The sequence below is a fragment of the Phyllostomus hastatus genome, unplaced genomic scaffold (genome assembly GCF_019186645.2).
Source record: "Phyllostomus hastatus isolate PE091 unplaced genomic scaffold, TTU_PhHast_1.1 phas_scaffold_93, whole genome shotgun sequence".
NCBI lineage: Eukaryota > Metazoa > Chordata > Mammalia > Chiroptera > Phyllostomidae > Phyllostomus > Phyllostomus hastatus.
In genome coordinates, this window is record NW_025334042.1 from 18119235 (window position 1) to 18139442 (window position 20208).

General features: G+C 39.9%; 1 protein-coding gene across 1 annotated transcript in view; it reads right to left on the minus strand.

Annotated features, from left to right (window-relative positions):
• NCKAP1L (NCK associated protein 1 like) overlaps window positions 1-20208 on the minus strand; it is a 42226-nt gene that overhangs the window by 17607 nt on the left and 4411 nt on the right. The window contains exons 4-20 of the mRNA XM_045829786.1: window positions 18220-18276; window positions 17458-17600; window positions 16323-16413; window positions 16095-16232; window positions 12895-12943; window positions 12641-12797; window positions 8588-8644; window positions 8205-8301; window positions 7574-7683; window positions 7269-7401; window positions 6804-6885; window positions 6555-6613; window positions 6195-6340; window positions 5064-5196; window positions 4402-4521; window positions 2120-2265; window positions 1682-1813 (exon numbers count right to left, since the gene is read on the minus strand). Coding sequence (XP_045685742.1) covers window positions 1682-1813; window positions 2120-2265; window positions 4402-4521; window positions 5064-5196; window positions 6195-6340; window positions 6555-6613; window positions 6804-6885; window positions 7269-7401; window positions 7574-7683; window positions 8205-8301; window positions 8588-8644; window positions 12641-12797; window positions 12895-12943; window positions 16095-16232; window positions 16323-16413; window positions 17458-17600; window positions 18220-18276 — 1850 coding nt within the window. The remainder of the gene's footprint in view (window positions 1-1681; window positions 1814-2119; window positions 2266-4401; window positions 4522-5063; window positions 5197-6194; window positions 6341-6554; window positions 6614-6803; window positions 6886-7268; window positions 7402-7573; window positions 7684-8204; window positions 8302-8587; window positions 8645-12640; window positions 12798-12894; window positions 12944-16094; window positions 16233-16322; window positions 16414-17457; window positions 17601-18219; window positions 18277-20208) is intronic.

Genomic DNA, 20208 nt, shown 5'->3' on the forward strand with positions numbered 1-20208 from the left:
GGGCAGACTCAGGCCAAGCCTAGCCTATTTTAGAATTTTCACTGATGCCAAATCTCTAGGCCAACGTTGGGCCTTCAGGAACAATGATGCCAGTGAATAAAGTATTTGAGATGTTCAAGGAAAACTAGAATATCACACCCATACTGCTCCAAGGCCTAGAAACCACTGCCAGCTTCTGAAGGTTTATAACATGGACAGTTATCAATTTGTTATCTTCTTGAGGGTGTCTATGAACCCGAGATACTTCTTTCCATTACCTAGTATATAGAATGAAAACAAACTAAATTTACTGTCACAAAAGCAAAAACCTAATTGAAAAAACAAGTGTGCATCTCCTACAATGAAAACACGGACTCCTGACCACTGTCGCTGCTTCTGTCCCTGCCTTCTCAGTGCAGCCAGAGTGAGCCTCTTGAAATATGGAGTAAAATCTTGTACTGCTCTGCTCAAACCCTGCGAGGCTCCCTATCTAACTCAGAATAAAAGCCAAAGTCCTCACAATAACACAGGAGCATCTGGACAGTATGTCACTCCTGCAGCCTCTTTAATCTCATGTCCCACCAGTCTCCCCCTCATTCATTCTATTCCAGCCTCACTGGTCTCCTCCATGTCCCCTGAACATACCAGGCAAGTTCCCACCTCAGAAACTTTGCACTTGCTGTTTCCTCTGCTTAAACTGTTCTTTCAGTCACATGATTGGCTTCCTCACTTCCTTCAGGAGTTTACTGAACTGTCACGTCCTCAAGCAGGCCTTGCCTGGCCTCTCTATGTAACACTGCAACACACCAACACACACACACACACACACACACACACACACACACTTCCTATCTCCCTTCCCTGCTTTATTCTTTTTGATTGGCACTTATCTAATCTAGCATATATTCTACTTTGTTGTGTTCATCAAGCTTCCCCACTAGAAGGTAATTTTTCAGGGACAAGGAATTTTATGTTTTGTATACTGATGTATTAACAGCTTCTACTAGAACACTGCTGACACACACAGCTTGTTCAATAAATATTTGTTGAATGAATTAGTGAATATACTACATATTCCCAAATAAAACATAGAAGACTAGGTATTATTCACGATAATTCCTCCCCTCGAACCTCTAATTTCTGACCATAGTGCCCCATTCCAATATAGGGAATGTTTCTCCTACTTTGGGGACAATGGAATGAGGCGCAAAGTGGAAGGAAGAGAATCTATTTTATGGAGGCCTGTTATACATATGTATGTCAGGAAGAACCTTGCACTCATTTTAATCTTTAATTATCTACCAACTCTCAATTACACATAATTCCCAATTACCTCTCTATAAGGTAAATATTGTTATCCTTATTGCACAGGGTAGGAAACTAAGGCCCAAACAAGTTGAATAACACACTCAAGTGCCTTAGTGAATGGCCAGGATCTCAGCACAGTTCTGCTAACAGCAAAAGCTCCACTCATTCTACTAAACCAGTGATGATGAACTCTGGTTGTTCATCAAAGCCACTTGTAGAGGTTTGGGGTTCTTTTTCATTTATTTGCTTTTAACAGAGATGCTTGGGAACCTATGCCAGATTGACGGCACCAGGATCTCCGGGGTGCAGCATGACTACCAAGATGAACCTAATGGAACCCAATTTTGACAATGACCACACTATACAAACATAGAAGACAAAGAAATAGTGATACCTGTTGAATCTGGCCTCCAGATGGCTGCTGAGGTACTCAGAAGGGAAGATAGTGTGTTCAAATACAGAGAAACTGAATACATGATTCATTGTCAGTGCCAATTCTGTCAAGTTTACATGTAGTTTGTCCATGCTGCATAAAATTGAGAAAGTAAAATGAGCCTTGATTATGGGTCTGGCAGTGCCTGCTATTATCTGAGAGGGATGTGTTGGCCATGACCTTCAGAGCCCTTTCATCTTCTAGGAACACTCAGCCTAAAACAGTATACATTGAGACTGTATACAAAGGCAAAGCAGAAAATTCACATTTAAATGCTTTTCCATATTTGTCATTTCCCACCACCACTTCTACATTCTTTTGCTATATCACATTCCCTCTTCCCCGTTCTCCTTCCTTTGATGTAGTGCCCAATTGGACCTCTAGGGCCCAGATTCTCACTTGGTGACAATGCTGCGATTCTTTCGGTGACTTTCAGCTCCTGGCTTGTCTCGCTCAGGTTCTCCTTTTTTGGGAGTCTGCTTCTGCTTCACAATTTTCTTGTTCTTGGCCTTGCTGATAGTAGTGGCACAGTGCTTGGGCAGAAGCTTTCAAAACAAACACACGTGAATGGAGAAATGAAATTAGTTCCTAAAACTGCCAAGTAGCCCCTGTAACAGTTATAAAAAGGTTCCTCCATGATTTCCTGTCTTTTTATCTTTATGCCTTTCTCTCTCTTGCCTTCCAGTATCTCTTTCTCTAATGGGGGCCTATTTGCAAAGTGCTCACTTCTTTTAGTTTTTGTTAAATATCTCCCTATGTTCAGGCTCAGAGTTTCAATATGGCAGTGTCTTTCAGGGATCAGATCATCAATTCCCTACCCACATCCCAAAAGATTGTCTTTCCTACTGGGAAAATTCGAGTAAAATGAATACAATCTAAGAGCTCCACTCGACTATACTACTAGGGTCTTCCAACCTGAAAGACAGTTGTTTTTTGCTGGTATGGAACCACAATCTCACCTGCTGCATTCCTTCATATTCTGTCTGTGGAGACAGTTACCACACTACCACAGACACCGAAGACTCAGAGCTCACAATGTGGCCAGTTCTCTCTACTACTTTTCTTTCATTTGTTTTTTTTTTTAAATAAGATATCATATTTTTCTCGATAGCTACTTTAAACATAAATTCTGCATCTCTTCTCTTCCCCCCAAAGACCCCAGTTAGCCATACAGAAAATCGAAGTTAGACCTTACATATTTCAGGTATGTCCTTCAAAGTAATCACCTCAGAATTCTCTCCTTTTAATCAAATGTTGTTGAGGATGTGCAGAGAGGATATCTGGAAACTCCTCATTTGGAATTACTCTCTGAGCAGCATAGAGCCATAGAAAATTGGTTTTGTTACTTTATAATCACACTTTGTTTTTTTAAGTCCAAACTATTAGTGTTTCCAAGAAATCAGGTCTTCCTTGATGGACAAAGGTGTTTTGACCTTGAAATTATGAGAAAGCGTCTGTGGTGGAAAGTGTCTAAGAGTGGAAATACTGGAAAATTTAATTCTATTAGTAATGGCAACATCACAAATTATTTATTCAAAATGATAGCTTTGAAAGTGCCAATATTTATTTGATTGCAAAAGTTCCAGCATGTGTGAAAACAATTGCTCACATGTTTTAATCATCCATGATTCAGAACTGAGCAAAACTGTGTTCCTTGAATGTAGTAGATATTCAAAGTGAATGATGAATATATCCATATATGTACTTTCTTGTACTAATTATTTAACTATCTTTCAAACGTGTGTTTTTATTTCTTTTTTCTTTAAACTGGGACATTCCCCTAGGGCAGGGACTGTGTACCTTCCTTCCAGGACCCCATCCCAAAACCCACCTTAGTAGCCAGTAAATAAGAAATAATCTAACAGCTAACATCTATTGAGAGTTGTATAACAAATATTTAACATACTTTATTTTATTTAATCTTTATGATACCTCTATGAATAAACTATTTTTATCCCCATTTTACAAATGAGAAAATGTAACAGTTACATAATAATATAATTGTGCATATGTACACATACAACCGGGCTCCCCTTCTACCAAAGTTTCTTCAAAGCCTGACTCAAACCCAGGAAAGGGTGAGTAGTCTGGGCAACCTGAAAGACTCCAGGCCAACAGCAGAACAAGTCCTCACTTTCAGATTTTCTGAAATTTAGGTTGAGCTAATCATGGCCAGGTGTTATGAGTCAGTCAAGGGAAGGCTCAGGAGGGGAAAACAAGCAGACAAAAACAAGAAAGCAGCCCTGAGGATAAACACAGAGGAGCTGCCTAAAAATGTTCAGACAGCTACAGATTAGGGTGCAGATAGACAGAAAGGTAAGACAAGACAGGTGATCTGGGGGCCACTGTCCAAGTATATGTGCACAGGGCAGGGAAAAGAGAAGTAAATGAGAAAGTTGACTCATCTCTCAGAATTCTTCAAATGACAACACAGTTTTTGTTGGTGTGCAGCTGTTCAAATAAGTATTTTTAGACAACTCTAGTCCTAAGGGAGTAAAGACTTAAGGGACTATGCTAAGCAAAGAATCCTGCCATAAACTCAAGTACACAAAAGCTCTAGCCCTACTTATGAGAAAGTGTTTAAAGAACTTCAAAGTTGCGAGGAAAACAAAGGTTGGTAGAGTAAAAGGCACAGAGGGAGAACAAAGGGGAAAGTTCAGCAGAGAAAGGACTGAGACTACCTGTTCACTCAAGTTTCGCTGCTCAGCACAGATCTCCAGGACACAGTTACTGGTCTGCTTGGCCAACTCTTCCAGGAAGGAGTTGCAATGATGAAGGCCATGGTTCTTCAGGTGGGGGTACTTTGGGAAAGAAGAACCACAGAAAAAATTACCATTACCAAGATAGCCACTTCTCCCTCATAATACTGTTCTGCATCTCTAGCCTGAGCTATCTACTCCTTCTACAGAAAAAAAACCTGAGACCCAGAGAGAAGACATAGTCCACATAAAGCTGTGACGCTGAGGGACTCATATCACATACCTATGTTTGTACCCTTCTTGGGACAAAAATCAACTCTTGAGCCCTGGCTGGCGTAGCTCAGTGGATTGAGCGTGGGCTGCGAACCAAAGTGTCGCAGGTTCGATTCCCAGTCAGGGCACATGCCTGGGTTGCAGGCCACGGCCCCCAGCAACCGCACATTGATGTCTCTCTCTCTCTCTCTCTCTCTCTCTCTCTCTCTCTCTCTCTCTCTCTCTCTCTCTCTCCCCCTCCCCCCCCTTACCTCTCTAAAAATAAATAAATAAAATCTAAATCAAAAATCAACCCTTGGAATTGTGTCTTGAGGGACTATGAATGAGATATGATTCAAGAGGTGACAGGATTTGGAGTTCAGGGTACCTACCTCCTCCGGGCACATCTCATGAGTGCAGTGAACAAAATGAGCACAAATCAGGGGGAAGGCAATGGCATAACGCAACATTGAAGGTTCCTCCAGGGTCATAGTGAACATCTTCTCAAGGGTACGGAGATGAAAGCTGCAGAGAAAAGGAAAGCACAGTAAAAACCAGGGTTTAGGATCTGATCACTCTGAGGTAGAAAAAATACTCATTCCTTCAACAAATATTTGTTGATATCCACCACTCCCTTCATAATTTTCCTACCCTTAAGGTAGATAGGAACTCAAGAAACCTAGCTCTTTCAGACTTTTATACTTTTTCCTTTTCACCATTTTGTGATTTGCTAGTTGAAGGACAAAACAAAAATTTGCTCTTCCTCCCTCAGAACCTCTGCATGATTTAAGCCATTCCTCTTAATTTAAAAGCATTTCAGTACTACTAATTCACATTACTCCCAAAATTGAACACTCAGGCTCCAGAAAATTTTCTCAGATCAATTCCATGAGACTGCTCTTTCCTCAACCTTACATCCTCTCAACATCATGCACTTTTTCTACATTCCCTTACATTTGCAAGTATTATGTTGATGTCCCTTTCACGCGTGGGTGTTTTCTCTCCCCATCTACATTAAATGCAGAGAGCAGAGACAACATTCTGTGTCATTTGTTATTAACAACAGTGGTTACATAATAAATGCTGAATGATACTAAGGAACACAAACTAATTTTTATTCTCTAAAGGCCCTATTCTCCAGCCCTCTAGATTACTTTCAGTTCTCCCCACTAAACCCACAAGCTTTGCATATCACTTCTAAATCACAATGTCCAAAGAATAAAAGAAGGTTCCAAAGATAACAATAAGGAAAATGATATATTGATGAATTATCCCAGAAAAGAGAAGGCTGTGTAAAATCCAAATGATTTTCCTAAAGAAAGCCAGAACAAAAGGGAATCAACTTCACATTCCTATCAGTTAGTAGAAACTGAAATGAGTAAGCTGTGGAGTTTGAGCATCATCCTTTAAGGAGATCTCAAAGAAAACAAGACCTTTCCATCAGTCTGGGCCAACTGCAGTCCTCCACAGTTGTCATGCAAGAGATCAGGTGAACTGATGAAGAGCTCTGAATCAGGACATACCAGAAAGTAGACAAGTCAGAAGTTTCCACAAGCATTTTCTCTACTGAGTCCAGCATTCGGGAGTGAAAGACAATGAGGTTCATCACCTTGGCTAGGTCAGGGTTCTCATACAGGTGCAGGGGAGCCTTAGCCACACTGGTGTATGCCTGTGGTTGGAGTTGGGAAAAGGGTGGAGAAAAACAAGATAAATGAAAAATAAAACAAGCCACAGGGCTACAGTTTGGCTTGGTTTTTCCTGCCCAGATAACACTTTTCAGTGTTGAATCATGCCATATAACAGAGCTTAGGATATAAAAACAGAAGAGATTGTGGGGGAGGAAGAATCTGAGAATGGGGAACCATTAATAGGAACAGACTTACCTGTAGACGGAACCAGTCCAGCCTCAATCCAGAGAATTCAAATTTCTCTTCATTATCAACTGCAAGAAAAGCAGAAGTTTAAAAGGAAATAATAAAGCAGCACTCTATATCCAACTACATAGAATGGTAGATACTCTTCAGGTCACCTTGTCCCATTCCCTGGCTCAAGAGATCAATATTTCTAGAGAAAAAAAAAAACTGATGTTCACCCTCACACTTACCCTGCCTCCTCTACTTCCCTTCAGTTACCTTGTTTGAGATTCAAAGAAGAGAGAGTACTGACGAATGAGGACATGATAATGGACTCTTCCTCAGGACACACGGACAGGTTCTAAGAAAGAAGTTGGAGTTACTATCAAGTGGGCATATGTTTTACCAGGATAGAAATGAGGACCACAAGGTTCAGTCAGTGTGTGAAAGTAGAAAGAATTGCTAATGCCACAAACAGAACGAGCCAAGCAAAAGATGGAGGAAACTCCCTGGGTCCCCTGCCATGCTAACACCTAATTTCTCTTTATTTTTCTCTCCTATTTCTCTGTAGCTTCACCTTAGGGCAGAGGGGAGGACTGCTGAGATGATTAGTCTTTTTTTTTTCTTTTAACAAATGTAGAGGGGGAAAGTAGGCTTTTTGAGAGTTAGCCAGAGTATTCCCCAGGGGAAATGACCAGGGATCACCCCAAAATTCCCAAAGTATAATCAATCAACTAAACATACTTGAATGATGTCACTGAGCACAAGAGCATCAAATCTGGCCAGGTACTGAAGGTGGTATTGCTGTATCACTTTGATGTGTTTTCGGACCAGGGCCCTGATCTCCTCCAACAAGAAAAGCAGTTCTGCAATGCTCCTACAAATTCGATGATGGGAACAAAGAAATGTATGATACTACAAGTATGAACTAAGACAAAAACAATGGTAACAGAACAGAAATTGAGACTTCCTAAGCTCACTTGATGCATCCTTGTCCCTTTTCCCAGTCCATTTAAGGTCAAGATTTTTTAACCATATCAAGTACTAACGAGTCAGTGTAGTCCTCAGGTGTCTTTGTCTTGGTGACATTTTCTGAGTGGCGAACCAGCCAGGTGACCTCATCACGAATGAAGGAGAGGGCCATGAAAGCATATAGAGCCTAAGGAGAAGACAGCAACTATGAGAATTTTCAGCTTTAAAAATGCATTTCAAAGCACAGACAAAGCTATCATGATAATATGTATATAAATACAATTGTACAGCCAATGACAGTGTCCAATAAACACAGAGACCCACAAAAAACTGTGTAACACAAAATCAGACATGTTCATATATTGACATTAGCTCACAGTCAATCCTCTTTCCTCCCTATCAAATTAAGTTTTAGAAATATTTACTAGGCATCTATGTGATTTTAAAAAAGCAATCTCTGTCTTCAATTGGTTTACACCCAAGTAGGAGATAAGTACACAATTGGCTAAAATACATGATACACTATGACAGTGCCCAAAAAAGAGATACAAGAAGTTTGGGATACTGCAAGAAGATTCAAGGGAATTAGTATATACATATACAAACAGATATCAGAAGACTCAGAAATGCAAAACCTCATGAATGCCAAGTCAGTCCCCAAATAGAATCTTTTATCATCATCCCCCTCCCAACATTTCTTTCTCTTACCTTGGGGCCCAACAGTCCTGGTTCATCAGCTAACACAGTCTCTAGCTCCTTCACTGCCATCCGCAGGAATTGGCGTCTTTGACAGTGGAACTGGCCACTGAGGAAAAAAAAAAGTGAAAACAAGAAAATAGTCTGTCCCACCCTTAAAAATCCTCCAAAGGCAGCACAGAAAAGAGCTGCACTTAGGAAGGGGTGTCAGGCAGAGGAAGGTTCAATGCTATAGTTAGACTTTGTAAGAAAACACAAGAATCTGGAGAGCAGCAGCAAGTTCTTGGGTTGAGACAGTAAGCCTGGACAGAAACCAGGGGTGGCCTAGGTGAGAACAAGGGTTAGGAGAGATTCCTATTTCATCCCCTCTTGGAGAACCCATTCCCCACCTTTACCTGTTCACAATTGCATGTTCCTTGCTTTCCTTTATGTCTGCCACTCGCTTGCCATACCTGAGGATTGACATAAGCACAGTAGGTTGGGCCATACCACTGGCTAGAGGCCTTGTCCCACCTCCCGGTCCTCAGAGATTCCAAACTACAGCCTGGGGGGCATGGGTAACCCTCAGTATCAGGATTTTTCAAAACCCTACTCCTACCCTGGCTCATAGGGACTCATAGAACTTAGAGATCATTCAGTTTTCTTCATAAACTATAAATCTCATTATTTTGCAAATGAAGAAAATAATACCTCAAGGAAAATGACTTGGGGTCAAATAGGGTTTTAATGGCAAAGCTGGGAGTAGACTTCTTGTCCTATGCTCCTGCCTTGAAAACTGCAAGCCAAAGTACTCTTTCAGATTTGAGAGAGATAAAAACAGCAGTATATAAATAAATATGACATAAACCCTGCTCTCAAGTAAAAGAGTTACTTCAGCTCTACTTTGGTCCCCTTCCCAACTCCCACCTCTTAGAATTTAACTTTATCAGTTAGTTATCCCTTTGTCATTTAAATCTCTCCCTCTGCACTAGTTTATCTTCTTCTCTCAACAAATAAGTTCAAAGCCTTCCTTATTCTAAAAAGATACTTGTTTGACCATGACAATCTACTAAACTTTGGCCATTCTCCTACACCACCAAACTCCTCCAAAGAGACACCTATGCTCTTTTTACTTCACCTTTCATTGATCCTTGAATCTCACAGGCCTTTGACAGTAAGCAAATTACTCTCTCTAAGGTCAATGTGAACTTTGAAATCACCTAATTAAATGGCGTTCCCATTGTTTGTGTTCTGTCTATAATATTTAACTTTCCTCACAATATCTCTTTTTTTGCTGTGAGTAAGCCATGCTCAAAAATCCCACGTTAGCTTAGGCTCTTTGCTCTCTGTGTTCCTTACATCTGTCTCCTCTTGTTCTGCATCACAGTTGCCACCTCATTAGTCAGACTTCACAATCTTTCATTTCCCTTCTCCAAACCACTCCCTTATCGATTGCCAGTCAAAGACAATTAGAGTTGGAAAGTATCTTAATTAAATCAGGATTTCACTCCCTGGCAAATAATTATTTCAACCTCTACATGGTACAATGGAAAGAGACAGGATTAAGAGTTGAAATATCTGGAATTATTTCCTAATTCCAACTCTTAAATGAGTGACATTTAAACTGAGTTTCCATTTTGTCATTTATTTAAAAGACATTAATACTTATACCTGATTATAAGTGTCATGAAGATCAAATTATATCGCTTATGTCAAAGACTCCCTAAACTATAAATCTCATATGTTACTTGTACTTAGTGATGAGGAACTGAACACTCTTCAAACATCCCTTCAATTCCTCAGAACTGGTAATCATTAGAAAGTTTTTCTATGTATCTAGACCTATCTAGGTATGCAAATACAGCTATATCTAGATATATAGATATAGATCCAAATCCACTTTCTATAACTTCAAATTATTAACCTTATATTAACTGTCTCTTAATTCTAACAATGACTTCTTTTATGATAATACCCATTTGTTGAGAGTATGAAGAATAAGTGTTCAGATAGACTGTAAATAATATATCTGTTTAGAGAGCAATTTAGTAAGCTATTAAAATTTGAAATATGTCTTTACCCCAGAAATTCCACTGCTGAGAATTTACCCTATAGAAATGTTCACAGAGACATATGTCTAAGGATGTTCATTACAGCATTGTTTGTAATTTTTTTAAGAGTAGAAACATTTCAAATGTCCATCAATAAGGGACTGGGTAAATAAATTATGTTACAAGCACAAAATGAAATATTATTCTGCCCTAGCTGGTGTGGCTCAGTGGATTGAGCACCAGCCTGAGAATCGAAAGGTCACCAGTTTGATTCCCAGTGAGGGCACATGCCTAGGTTGTGGGCCAGGTCCCTAGTAGGGGGCGTGAGAGAGGCAACCACACACTGATGTTTCTCTCCCTCTCTTTCTCTCTCCCTTACCCTCTTTAAAAATAAATAAATAAAATCTTTTAAAAACACACAAAATACACTAAGTGAAAAAAGAAAGCAAACTGCAGAACATCATGTAGAGTGTAGATCCACTGTTTTTTTTTTCAATTCTTACATAATGTTGAAAATACATGCACACTTTTACATGTTTATAGATAAACACGAGTATCTGGAGGACATACACCAAAAATTCTAAGAGGGAGATTGTAGTCAACTCCTATTTTGTATTCTTTACATTTCTGGATATTGGTTTTGTAACTATAAAATATAATAATAAAGGTATTTGACCCCTTCCTTGATCCCACACCTCTTTCTCATTATAGCTCTCCCTCTATTCTTCCCTTCACAGTCAAACTTCTTGAAAGAGTTATTTATTAAATTCCTTATCTCTCATTTGCTCCTAAACCTATTATAACCCAATTGACAACCTCAACACTCAACTGAAGTTGTTCACAAGAAGGGTGCTAAGATCATTTTTATATACAGCCAAATCTAATAAACATTTTTCAGTCCTCACTTCATTCGACCTCTCAACATCATCTAATACAGATAAACAGTCCTTCTGTCTTGTAATGCTGTCTTCCCATGCTGTCTTCCCTTGACTTCTGCTCTCCCTCTTCCTTTCAACACCCCTCACTGATTCCTCTGCCTCTGCTGGCCCGTAAGTATCAATATTTCTAGAGGTTCTCTCCAAGTCTCTTCTCACTCTACATGCTCCCCTCAAGTAATCTCACCTACTCCTATAGCTTTGATTACCATTTCACCAATCTTCGTCTGAATACAGATCTCACTCCTAAAGTCCAGAGCCACAAAGTAAAAGGCCTAACATGCATCTATATTCAATATATCCTACGGACACTTCACATTCAACCTGCTCAAAACTGAGTTCACAATCTTTCCCCCACAAACTTGCTTTTATTCCCATGTTCTCTATCTTAAGGAATAGCAAGAATCCATACCAGAAAGCTTGATTTCATCCTCGAGTCCTTCTAACTTAATGAATCTCTCTCTCTACTGTCTCCCTCTACTTTTCTTCACTGGAGCCAGGGTGATTCTTTTTCTAAAATGCAAATACAATGGGATCATGTCACTCCCCTGTTTAAAATCACTCAGTGACTTCCTATCCTTTTTAGAATGTGTTCACACTCTATGATGGGACATACAAAGGCCAGAAATTACCTCTCTAAATCTGTCTCTTGACATCCACACCTTTGTAACCCAGCTGCCCATGCAGTGAGAGCTACATGCATTTCTTAGCATTGGACATGCTCTCTCTTGCCTCAAACTTTTGATAGTTTCTTTGACTTGGATATCTTTCTCTGCCTTAAGCAACTTCCCTAACTTTAAACACATGTGTACACACACACACACACACACACACACACACACACACACACTTCACGGGTTTAACTCTTTTCAGGTCTGTCTCCAGGTTTTTCTGGATCCTCCAAAAGCAGTTTAAGTGTCCTTCTAAATACTTTCATAGCACTTTGTGTTTTATACGTCATAATCCCTTACTATATCATAACAGTTTGTCTATTTTTCACCAATTTTTAGTAGCCTTGAGAGCAGAGATTCTGTCTTTTTCTATTTAATAAGCACATATATAGCACTTACAGTGTACCAGGCAATTTTTAAAGAGTAATTCTTTCAATCCTCATAACAAACCTATAAAGCAGGCCACAGGGAATTACTATTATTATCCCCATTTTATAGATGAAGACATTGAGATATGGCATGGAGAAATTAGGTAACTTGCCGAGATCACACAGCCAGTAAGTCGTAGAGCTAACATTCAAACCCAGCTAGTCAGTTTCTTTAGTCCATCCTCTTAACTTCTATTCTATCTTATTAATTAATGTATCCCTAAGTAAAGTGAAGTGCCTAGTGAACAGCAAGTATTCAATATTTCTTCAACAATTAGAATTAATCTTTACCACCCATACTCAGGACATTCATGGAGGCTGAAAAAGCATGGGAGGAGGGGATAAAAATCCTGAAAGAAGATGAGTTTGGTTCTCATGTCTCACCCTTTAAAACTGCTAAACAGGTCCTCGGTGACCTTGTGCACCTGCAGCACATCGTCCCGGATGAGGGTGATGTACAGGGAGCCCTGCAGACACTGTTTCCACAGCTTCTGGCACTGGGTATTGGAGTTGAGGCACCCATGACAGAGAAGAAACCCAACTGCAGGTGGGTAAAACATTACAGAGGAAGATTTCAGAAACTGCTATCCATGTAATGTGCTGCTATATCTCTGCCCACCTAATCCCACCAAACATACTGATAATCCAGCGCTCCATCACTTCCACAGAGAGGTATTCACAGGCCATCTGTGGGAGGAGAGGCAGATGTGGTCATGCAGTTATTTTACTTGATCTTCCCCCAAAGGCTAATGCAGTCAGCTAGAATGTGAATACCAAAACCAACGTTTATTTTACCAAGCTGGATTACACCACCCTGATAAGCCAATAGCTAGGAAATCTGCCAATAATAGAGGTAAGGCACTGGAAGTGAAGTAAGGGAAAGAAAAGGGAAAAGAGCTTGGGAGGAAGTCAGAACAAACAAAAGGTTTAACATAACTTCCCTTCAACAGTTCAATTTTTAATATAGTTTATTGTTATGCTATTACAGTTGTCCCATTTTCCCCCTTCACTCCCCTCCACCCTGCACACCCTCTCCCACCCACATTCCCCCCTTTAGTTCATGTCCATGTGTCATACTTATAAGTTCTTTAGCTTCTACATTTCCCATACTATTCTTACCCTCCCCCTGTCTATTTTCTACCTACCATCTATGCTACTTATTCTCTATATCTTTTCTCCCTCTCTCCTCCTCCCACTCCCGTTGCTAACCCTCCATGTGATCTTCATTTCTGTGGTTCTATTCCTGTTCTGTTTGTTACCTTAGTTTGTTTTTCTTTTTGTTTTAGTCATAGTTGTTAATAATTGTGAGTTTGCTGTCATTTTACTATACATGTTTTTTATCTCCTTTTTCTTAGATAAGTCCCTTTAACATTTCATAAAATAAGGGCTTGGTGATAATGAACTCCTTTAACTTGACCTTATCTGAGAAGCACTTTATCTGCCCTTCCACTCTAAATGAAAATTTTGCTGGATAGAGCAACCTTGGATGTAGGTCCTTGCCTTTCATGACTTGGAATACTTCTTTCCAGCCCCTTCTTGCCTGCAAGGTCTCTTTTGAGAAATCAGCTGACAGTCTGATGGGAACTCCTTTGTAGGTAACTGTCTCCTTTTCTCTTGCTGCTTCTAGGATTCTCTCCTTCATTTTAATCTTGGCCAATGTAATTCTGATGTGCCTTGGTGTGTTCCTCCTTGGGTCCAACTTCTTTGGGACTCTATGAGCTTCCTGGACTTCCTGGAAGTCTATTTCCTTTGCCAGATTGGGGAAGTTCTTCTTTATTATTTGTTCAAATATCATTTCCACTTGTTCCTCTTCCTCTTCTCCTTCTGATACCCCTATAATTTGGATGTTGGAACATTTAGAGATGTCCCAGAGGTTCCTAAACCTCTCCTCATTTTTTTGAATTCCTGTTTCTTCCTTCTTTTCTGTTTGTTTGGTTGTTTCTTTCTTCCTTCTGGTCCACTCCATTGATCTGAGTCCCAGTTTCCTTCCCATCATTATTGGTTCCCCGTACATTTTCCTTTACTTCACTTAGCATAGCCTTCATTTGTTCATCTAATTTGCAACCAAATTCAACCAATTCTGTGAACATCCTGATCACCAGTGCTTTGAACTATGCATCTGATAGGTTGACTATCTCTTCATCACTTAGTTGTATTATTTCTGGAGCTTTAATCTGTTCTTTCATTTGGGCCATTTTTTTTGTCTTGACGCACCTGTTACATATGAGAGGCGGAGCCTTAGGTGTTCATCTGGGTGGGGCAACCCAGTCACTGGGTTGTGACACAGCATGTGGGGATGGGGTCTGAGAGGGAACAATGGTGCTTGCTCCACTCTCTGCCAGATTTCAGTCATTTCCACAGCTTCCCCAAAGCAAACAGGGCCTTTCTGGTGCTGATTCCTGAGTGGGTGAGTTTGTGTACATTCTAGGACCCTGTGGGTCTCTCCAATGAACTCTGCTGTGAGACTGGGAGTCTCTCCCTGAACCTCAACCCCCCCAGGTGTTTTCAATCAGTATTTTGAGGCTTTATTTCCTGGTGCTTGGATTCTGGGTTGCTCAGTCTGTTTCGCTCCCCAGTTTGCCTGGTTTATCTGCGTGTGAATGTCAGACCACCTGGTCTGCCAGCCGCCGCTTTGCCACAAGTCCTTCTACCCAGCAGCCCAACTCCACCCATCCTACTGGTCTGGATGAATGTTTCTTCTTTAACTCCTTGGTTGTCGGACTTCCATACAGTTCAATTTTCTGTCAGTACTGGGGTTTTTTTGTTTCTAAATTTTTGTTGTCCTTATGTTGGTTGTGCAAGGAGGCACAGCGTGTCTACCTATACCTCCATCTTGGCCAGAAGTCCCAGTTCAAATATTTTAATAATAGGAGAACAAGACTCAAAACCTTCTTATGATGCCCTGGCTGATATGGCTCAGTGGATTGAGCACCAGCCTGTGAAACAAAGGGCCACCAGTTCAATTCCCAGTCAGGGCACATGCCTGGGTTGTGGGCCAGTTCGGATCCCCAGTAGGTGGCACGTGAAAGGCAACCACCCACTGATGTTTCTCTCCTTCTCCTTGTCCCTCTCTTCCCTTCTGTCTAAAAATAAATAAATAAAATATTTTTTAAAAAAGACTTCATAATTTCTCTCTCCTTCAGATTCTTTTACCACTGAAAGTATAAATCACTCCTTTGGTGCTTGTCATGTATCTTGTGCAATCAGTTGTATTACTATGACTCCATGGCATATCTTCCCTACTAGACTCAGTTTTTGAAGCAAGAACCCACAGTAGTCAAATGAAAATATTCCTTAATTAATTGATGTCTATGCCCAAGTTCCTACTGGGCTGGCTGGATGCCTAATGACTCAGTTTTATCCATTCACTTATTCATTCTGTGAATATTTACTACATTCCTTCTATGGGCAGACATACACTAATCCTGGTCTAAACAAAAGATCCAACCCAACCACAATGAGGTTTTTTTCCCAACTCCTCACCTGAGGATATATTCATTAATTTGAGAGAGAGAAAAAGGGAGAGAGAGAGACAGAGACAGAGAGAGAGAGAGAGAGAAACATCAATCAGTTGCCTCCTATACATGCAACATAGCTATGTGCCCTAAACCGGGATTGAACCGACAACCTTTTGGTACACAGGATGATACACCAATCAAATGCCCACCCAGCCAGGACCTAACCACAAAGTTTTTCACTACAAGAGATGATCAATTCCCAGACATGTACTAGAAGAGAGCTAAAGCACTCTTAGGGCTGTTATTTCCTGAAATACCCTCTACAGAGATTGTCTTGGCAGAGAGACCGCCTCCACTGCCAAAAGGAAACAAGAACTTACTGTGTCTGAAGTAGCAGGGTTAATCATGGCAGGAGGGCTGCTGATTAGGCTTAGAAGCTGGGCACTGCGCCATTGCTCAGCCCCGTGGTTCCTTCTGACATAGAGGAAGTGCAAAGAGAGGAGAGCTCCACTCACAGACTGTGGGGGAAAACAAATAAATCCTTAATGTCAATGATGGGGAAAATATACTTCTACCTGAGGAATTCACTACTCCGTCAGGGAACTTGCCTTTGTGTGAGGCCCAAACTCCTCTGTCAGTTTCTTCAGAGGATGGTCATACTCCAAGACCATCTGACTCAGGCGGGGATAACTGGGGTCACTGGAAGAAGGCAGAGGAAAGAGGATCACAGGCCTCCCTTAACCATGATATAAACTCTCATGTTTGATGTTGGATAAAGACATGTGCATAGGCTGCCTGGTACTCTCTACCACCTCCACAAACATACATACTAAACCAGAGGTGCCAAACTCATTTTCACTGGGGGCCACATCAGCCTCATGGTTGCCTTCAAAGGGTCGAATGTAATTTCAATTCCTTAACAGTTAAGAAGTAGTTACATTTATACAGTCCTGAAATGATTTTGGCCTATATAATTTTGATCAGGTCCATGAAAATGTCTTCCACATAAACACCTAAAATAGGGTTGGACACATAATAGATACTCTATAAATTCATGTTGATTAGTTATAAAGCAAGAGAAAGTAATCAAGTAATCAAGTAATATGCCTAGACCCAAATCTGTATACAACCCAAAAGAATGGAGAATGAATATACATATATTCATTCAAAAATAATGTGTAAGGCATGCACCTAGATGTTCACACAGACACATGGAAATACATACTATGCATAGAACAATGTGCCACATCCTGCTCTGATCCTTCTGGTCTTCATTTTTTCAGCCCTTAAATACTTTTATTTACATTGATGGAGGAGCACAGAATTGCAGATAATCCAAAATCCATTTATATTTGGCTTCAAATGAATCATCATACATTACTTACCCTAATGGCCTTACCTTGCTATTATTCCTATCAATACTAAAAAAAAAAATCTTTCTTTGCCTTTTGCAATAACCTGAAAAGCAGAGGGGAAGCCAGCCCAGGATTAAAAACTAATCCGAGACAATGCAAACTGGATAACCCACTAGCACTTATTCAAGATTAACTATATGTAGACATGCACTTGTTGGTACTGTGCACTTACAAGTATTCTAAATTGCTTTTTTTTTTTTTGCCTGTGTCATCATGTAGATTACAAGTTCTAATATGAGAAAGCATGGCACCTATTTCTTTTGTGTCCAACTCCTACCTCATAGCACCATGTCCAAGATTCTTCATCTCCTATATCCCCTTAACTCACCTGTGCCCATGCAGCATCTCATGGGCACAGTTGTACACGCCAATTAGTACCCGTCGATCCTCAATTCTCGACAGAAGTAAAATAACTGAGGTGTAAGTCACGATCAAGTCCAGGTAACTTCGAGTGAAGTCAAAGTTGAGACTCTAAAAGAAAAATACATAGGAACCCAAGAAGAGCAAGGCCAATTAATCCCTACTACCCCAACCATTCCAGACAGTGCCAAATAGGCTCTGAAAAGGTCTAGAAGGAGGAACTCATGGGACTGAAAATTCAGGAGAAAATTAGAACAAACATCAGAGGCCAAAAGTGAGATCAAGATACAAGAAGGCCAGGAAGTAAGGTAGCATTTAGGGTCTGGAGGAAGTAGAATAAGAACATTTTTGTGTAATGTTTGTATTAAATAAATCACATTGCTGATCTGCTTCACATGTAAACACACTTTAACTTTAGCACTTTTTATGAAAGAATTATAGTCCTGGAATAAGTCACCACTCATTCATTATATACAGGTGTAGGCAAAAGTAGGTTTATAGTTGCAATACAAATAAATAATATAAAATTAATAATAATATAAGAATAAACTTTCATGTACTCACAATTGTAGACCCACTTTTGTATATATGTTACAAAACATATTATATTATATATATTACATATCAGATAGTCCTGGAGGAATAGCTATTCCCCTAGTCCCATCCCACCCCACACAGTCTCAACTGAGACATTTTTCTGTGGATAGCAGAGAATTGCAAAGAATCTTACAATATCAAAATGGCACTGGCAGGCATCAATGGTGTTGAGAAGTTCATATACATGATCCTGGGGGTAAAATTGGAGATAAGAATAAATAAAGAATAAAGAGAACATGACTTGTACTACCAGAATTTGAAGGGAAGAATTCTCTCCCTTGCAGATCCTAGGAAGCCACTGAGTAACACAGGAGAAGCATTGCTGAATAGAGGGTGTCCCTTCCCAATAAGGTGTCAGTGGATCCCAGTCGAGCTTACCCTGCCCCATGCCCATGTTTCCACAGGCACAAGTCACTACCAAGTTAAATACACTATCCCTGATCTTAACACCCCAGTGATCCCTTTCTCAAAAAAAAAAAGTTACAAAATACAGATCATTTGATAGGCTGTTTCTGAAATGCCAACTATCAGACCCATTTTTATTGATTAATCCCAAAGTCAATCTGTTTTTGGATTCCATCTCCTGTTCTCAGAAGTTAATCATTAACAAATAGGAATACAACCCAACTTTCTTTGTGTTTCTATTTATTGACATCCTGCTATGTGCTAAGTACTTACTAACCAGTTTAACAACTTGGTTTGTCCTTTCTTAATTTTCTCCCTGTTTGTATAATCCTATTTAAAGAGAGAGAAAAAAAGGTAGAGATGGGTATTTTTGGTCATCATCTGTGTTGCAAAATTGATATAGTATTACACCCTTCTTATCATCTTGCTTTCCTCATCAACCTCACCTGATGAAAGTCCTCAGAGTCTCTGGATAGGGCACTAGTGCATTTCTTTTACATTGTCACATAATAACCCATGGCATGGCCAATTCATTCAGCCTCTTCCCTATTTAAGGCATATGCTTTGTTCCTTATCCCTGGCCTATCCACTGCATTTTGCTACTTTCAGTTCTACAAAAGTGAAACTACCAGATCAAAAAGTATACATATATTTGTTTATTTTTTAAATATGTTGCCAAAAGACTTGAATGGGTTCTTTAAAATATATATATATATACACAAATGCCCAAAAAGCACACGAAAAGATACTCAACTATATTAGCCATCGGCAACACACCAGTTAAAATCACAATAAGATACAATTACATACCCACTACAATGACTAAAATTTAAGTCTGATAACAGCTAGCATGGATGAAAATGTAGAGTAACTAGTGGAGAACACTAATATATTGATGGGAGGAGAAAATGGAACAATCATTTTGGGAATAAGTTTGGTGGTTTTTTATAAAATTAAACATATACATACCATATGATTTAGAAATTCAACTTTTAGATTATTTACCTAAAACTAATGCAGCTATGCCCTAGCTGATGTGGCTCAGTGGATTGAGCACTGACCTGCAAACCAAAGGGTCACCGGTTTGATTCCCAGCCAGGGCACATGCCTAGGTTGCCGACCAGGTCAGGTCCCCTTTATGGGGCATGCAAGAGGCAACCACACATTGGTGTCTCTCTCCCTCTCTTTTTCCTTCCCTTCCCCTCTGTCTAAAATAAAATAAATAAAATCTTTTTTAAAAAGAGTAATGAAACTATGTAGTTTCTGCACAATGGTATATACTCAAATGTTTACAGTAACTTGTGCATAATGGCCAAAAATGGACACAATTCAAATATCCATCAGCAAGTAAATAAATAAGCAAATTGCATCCATACAATGGAATAGTACTCATCAAAAATAGGAAACGAGTTGTAAATACATGAAACAACATAGATAAATCGCCAAAACCTTTATATTGAGTGAAAGAAGCCAGACGCAAAAGAATACATGCTATGGACCTGGTCATGTGCCAAGGGGCTTGGTTGTTTGGAGTATCATCCTGTACACCAAAAGGCTGCAGGTTCAATTCCTGGTCAGGGTGTGTACATGAGGCAACCAATTGGTGCTGCTCTCTCACATCCATGTATCTCTCTCTCTCTCTCTCTCTTTCTCTCCCCACCTCCACCCTACCTCTATCTCTAAAATCAATAAACATATCTCAGGTAAGGATTTTAAT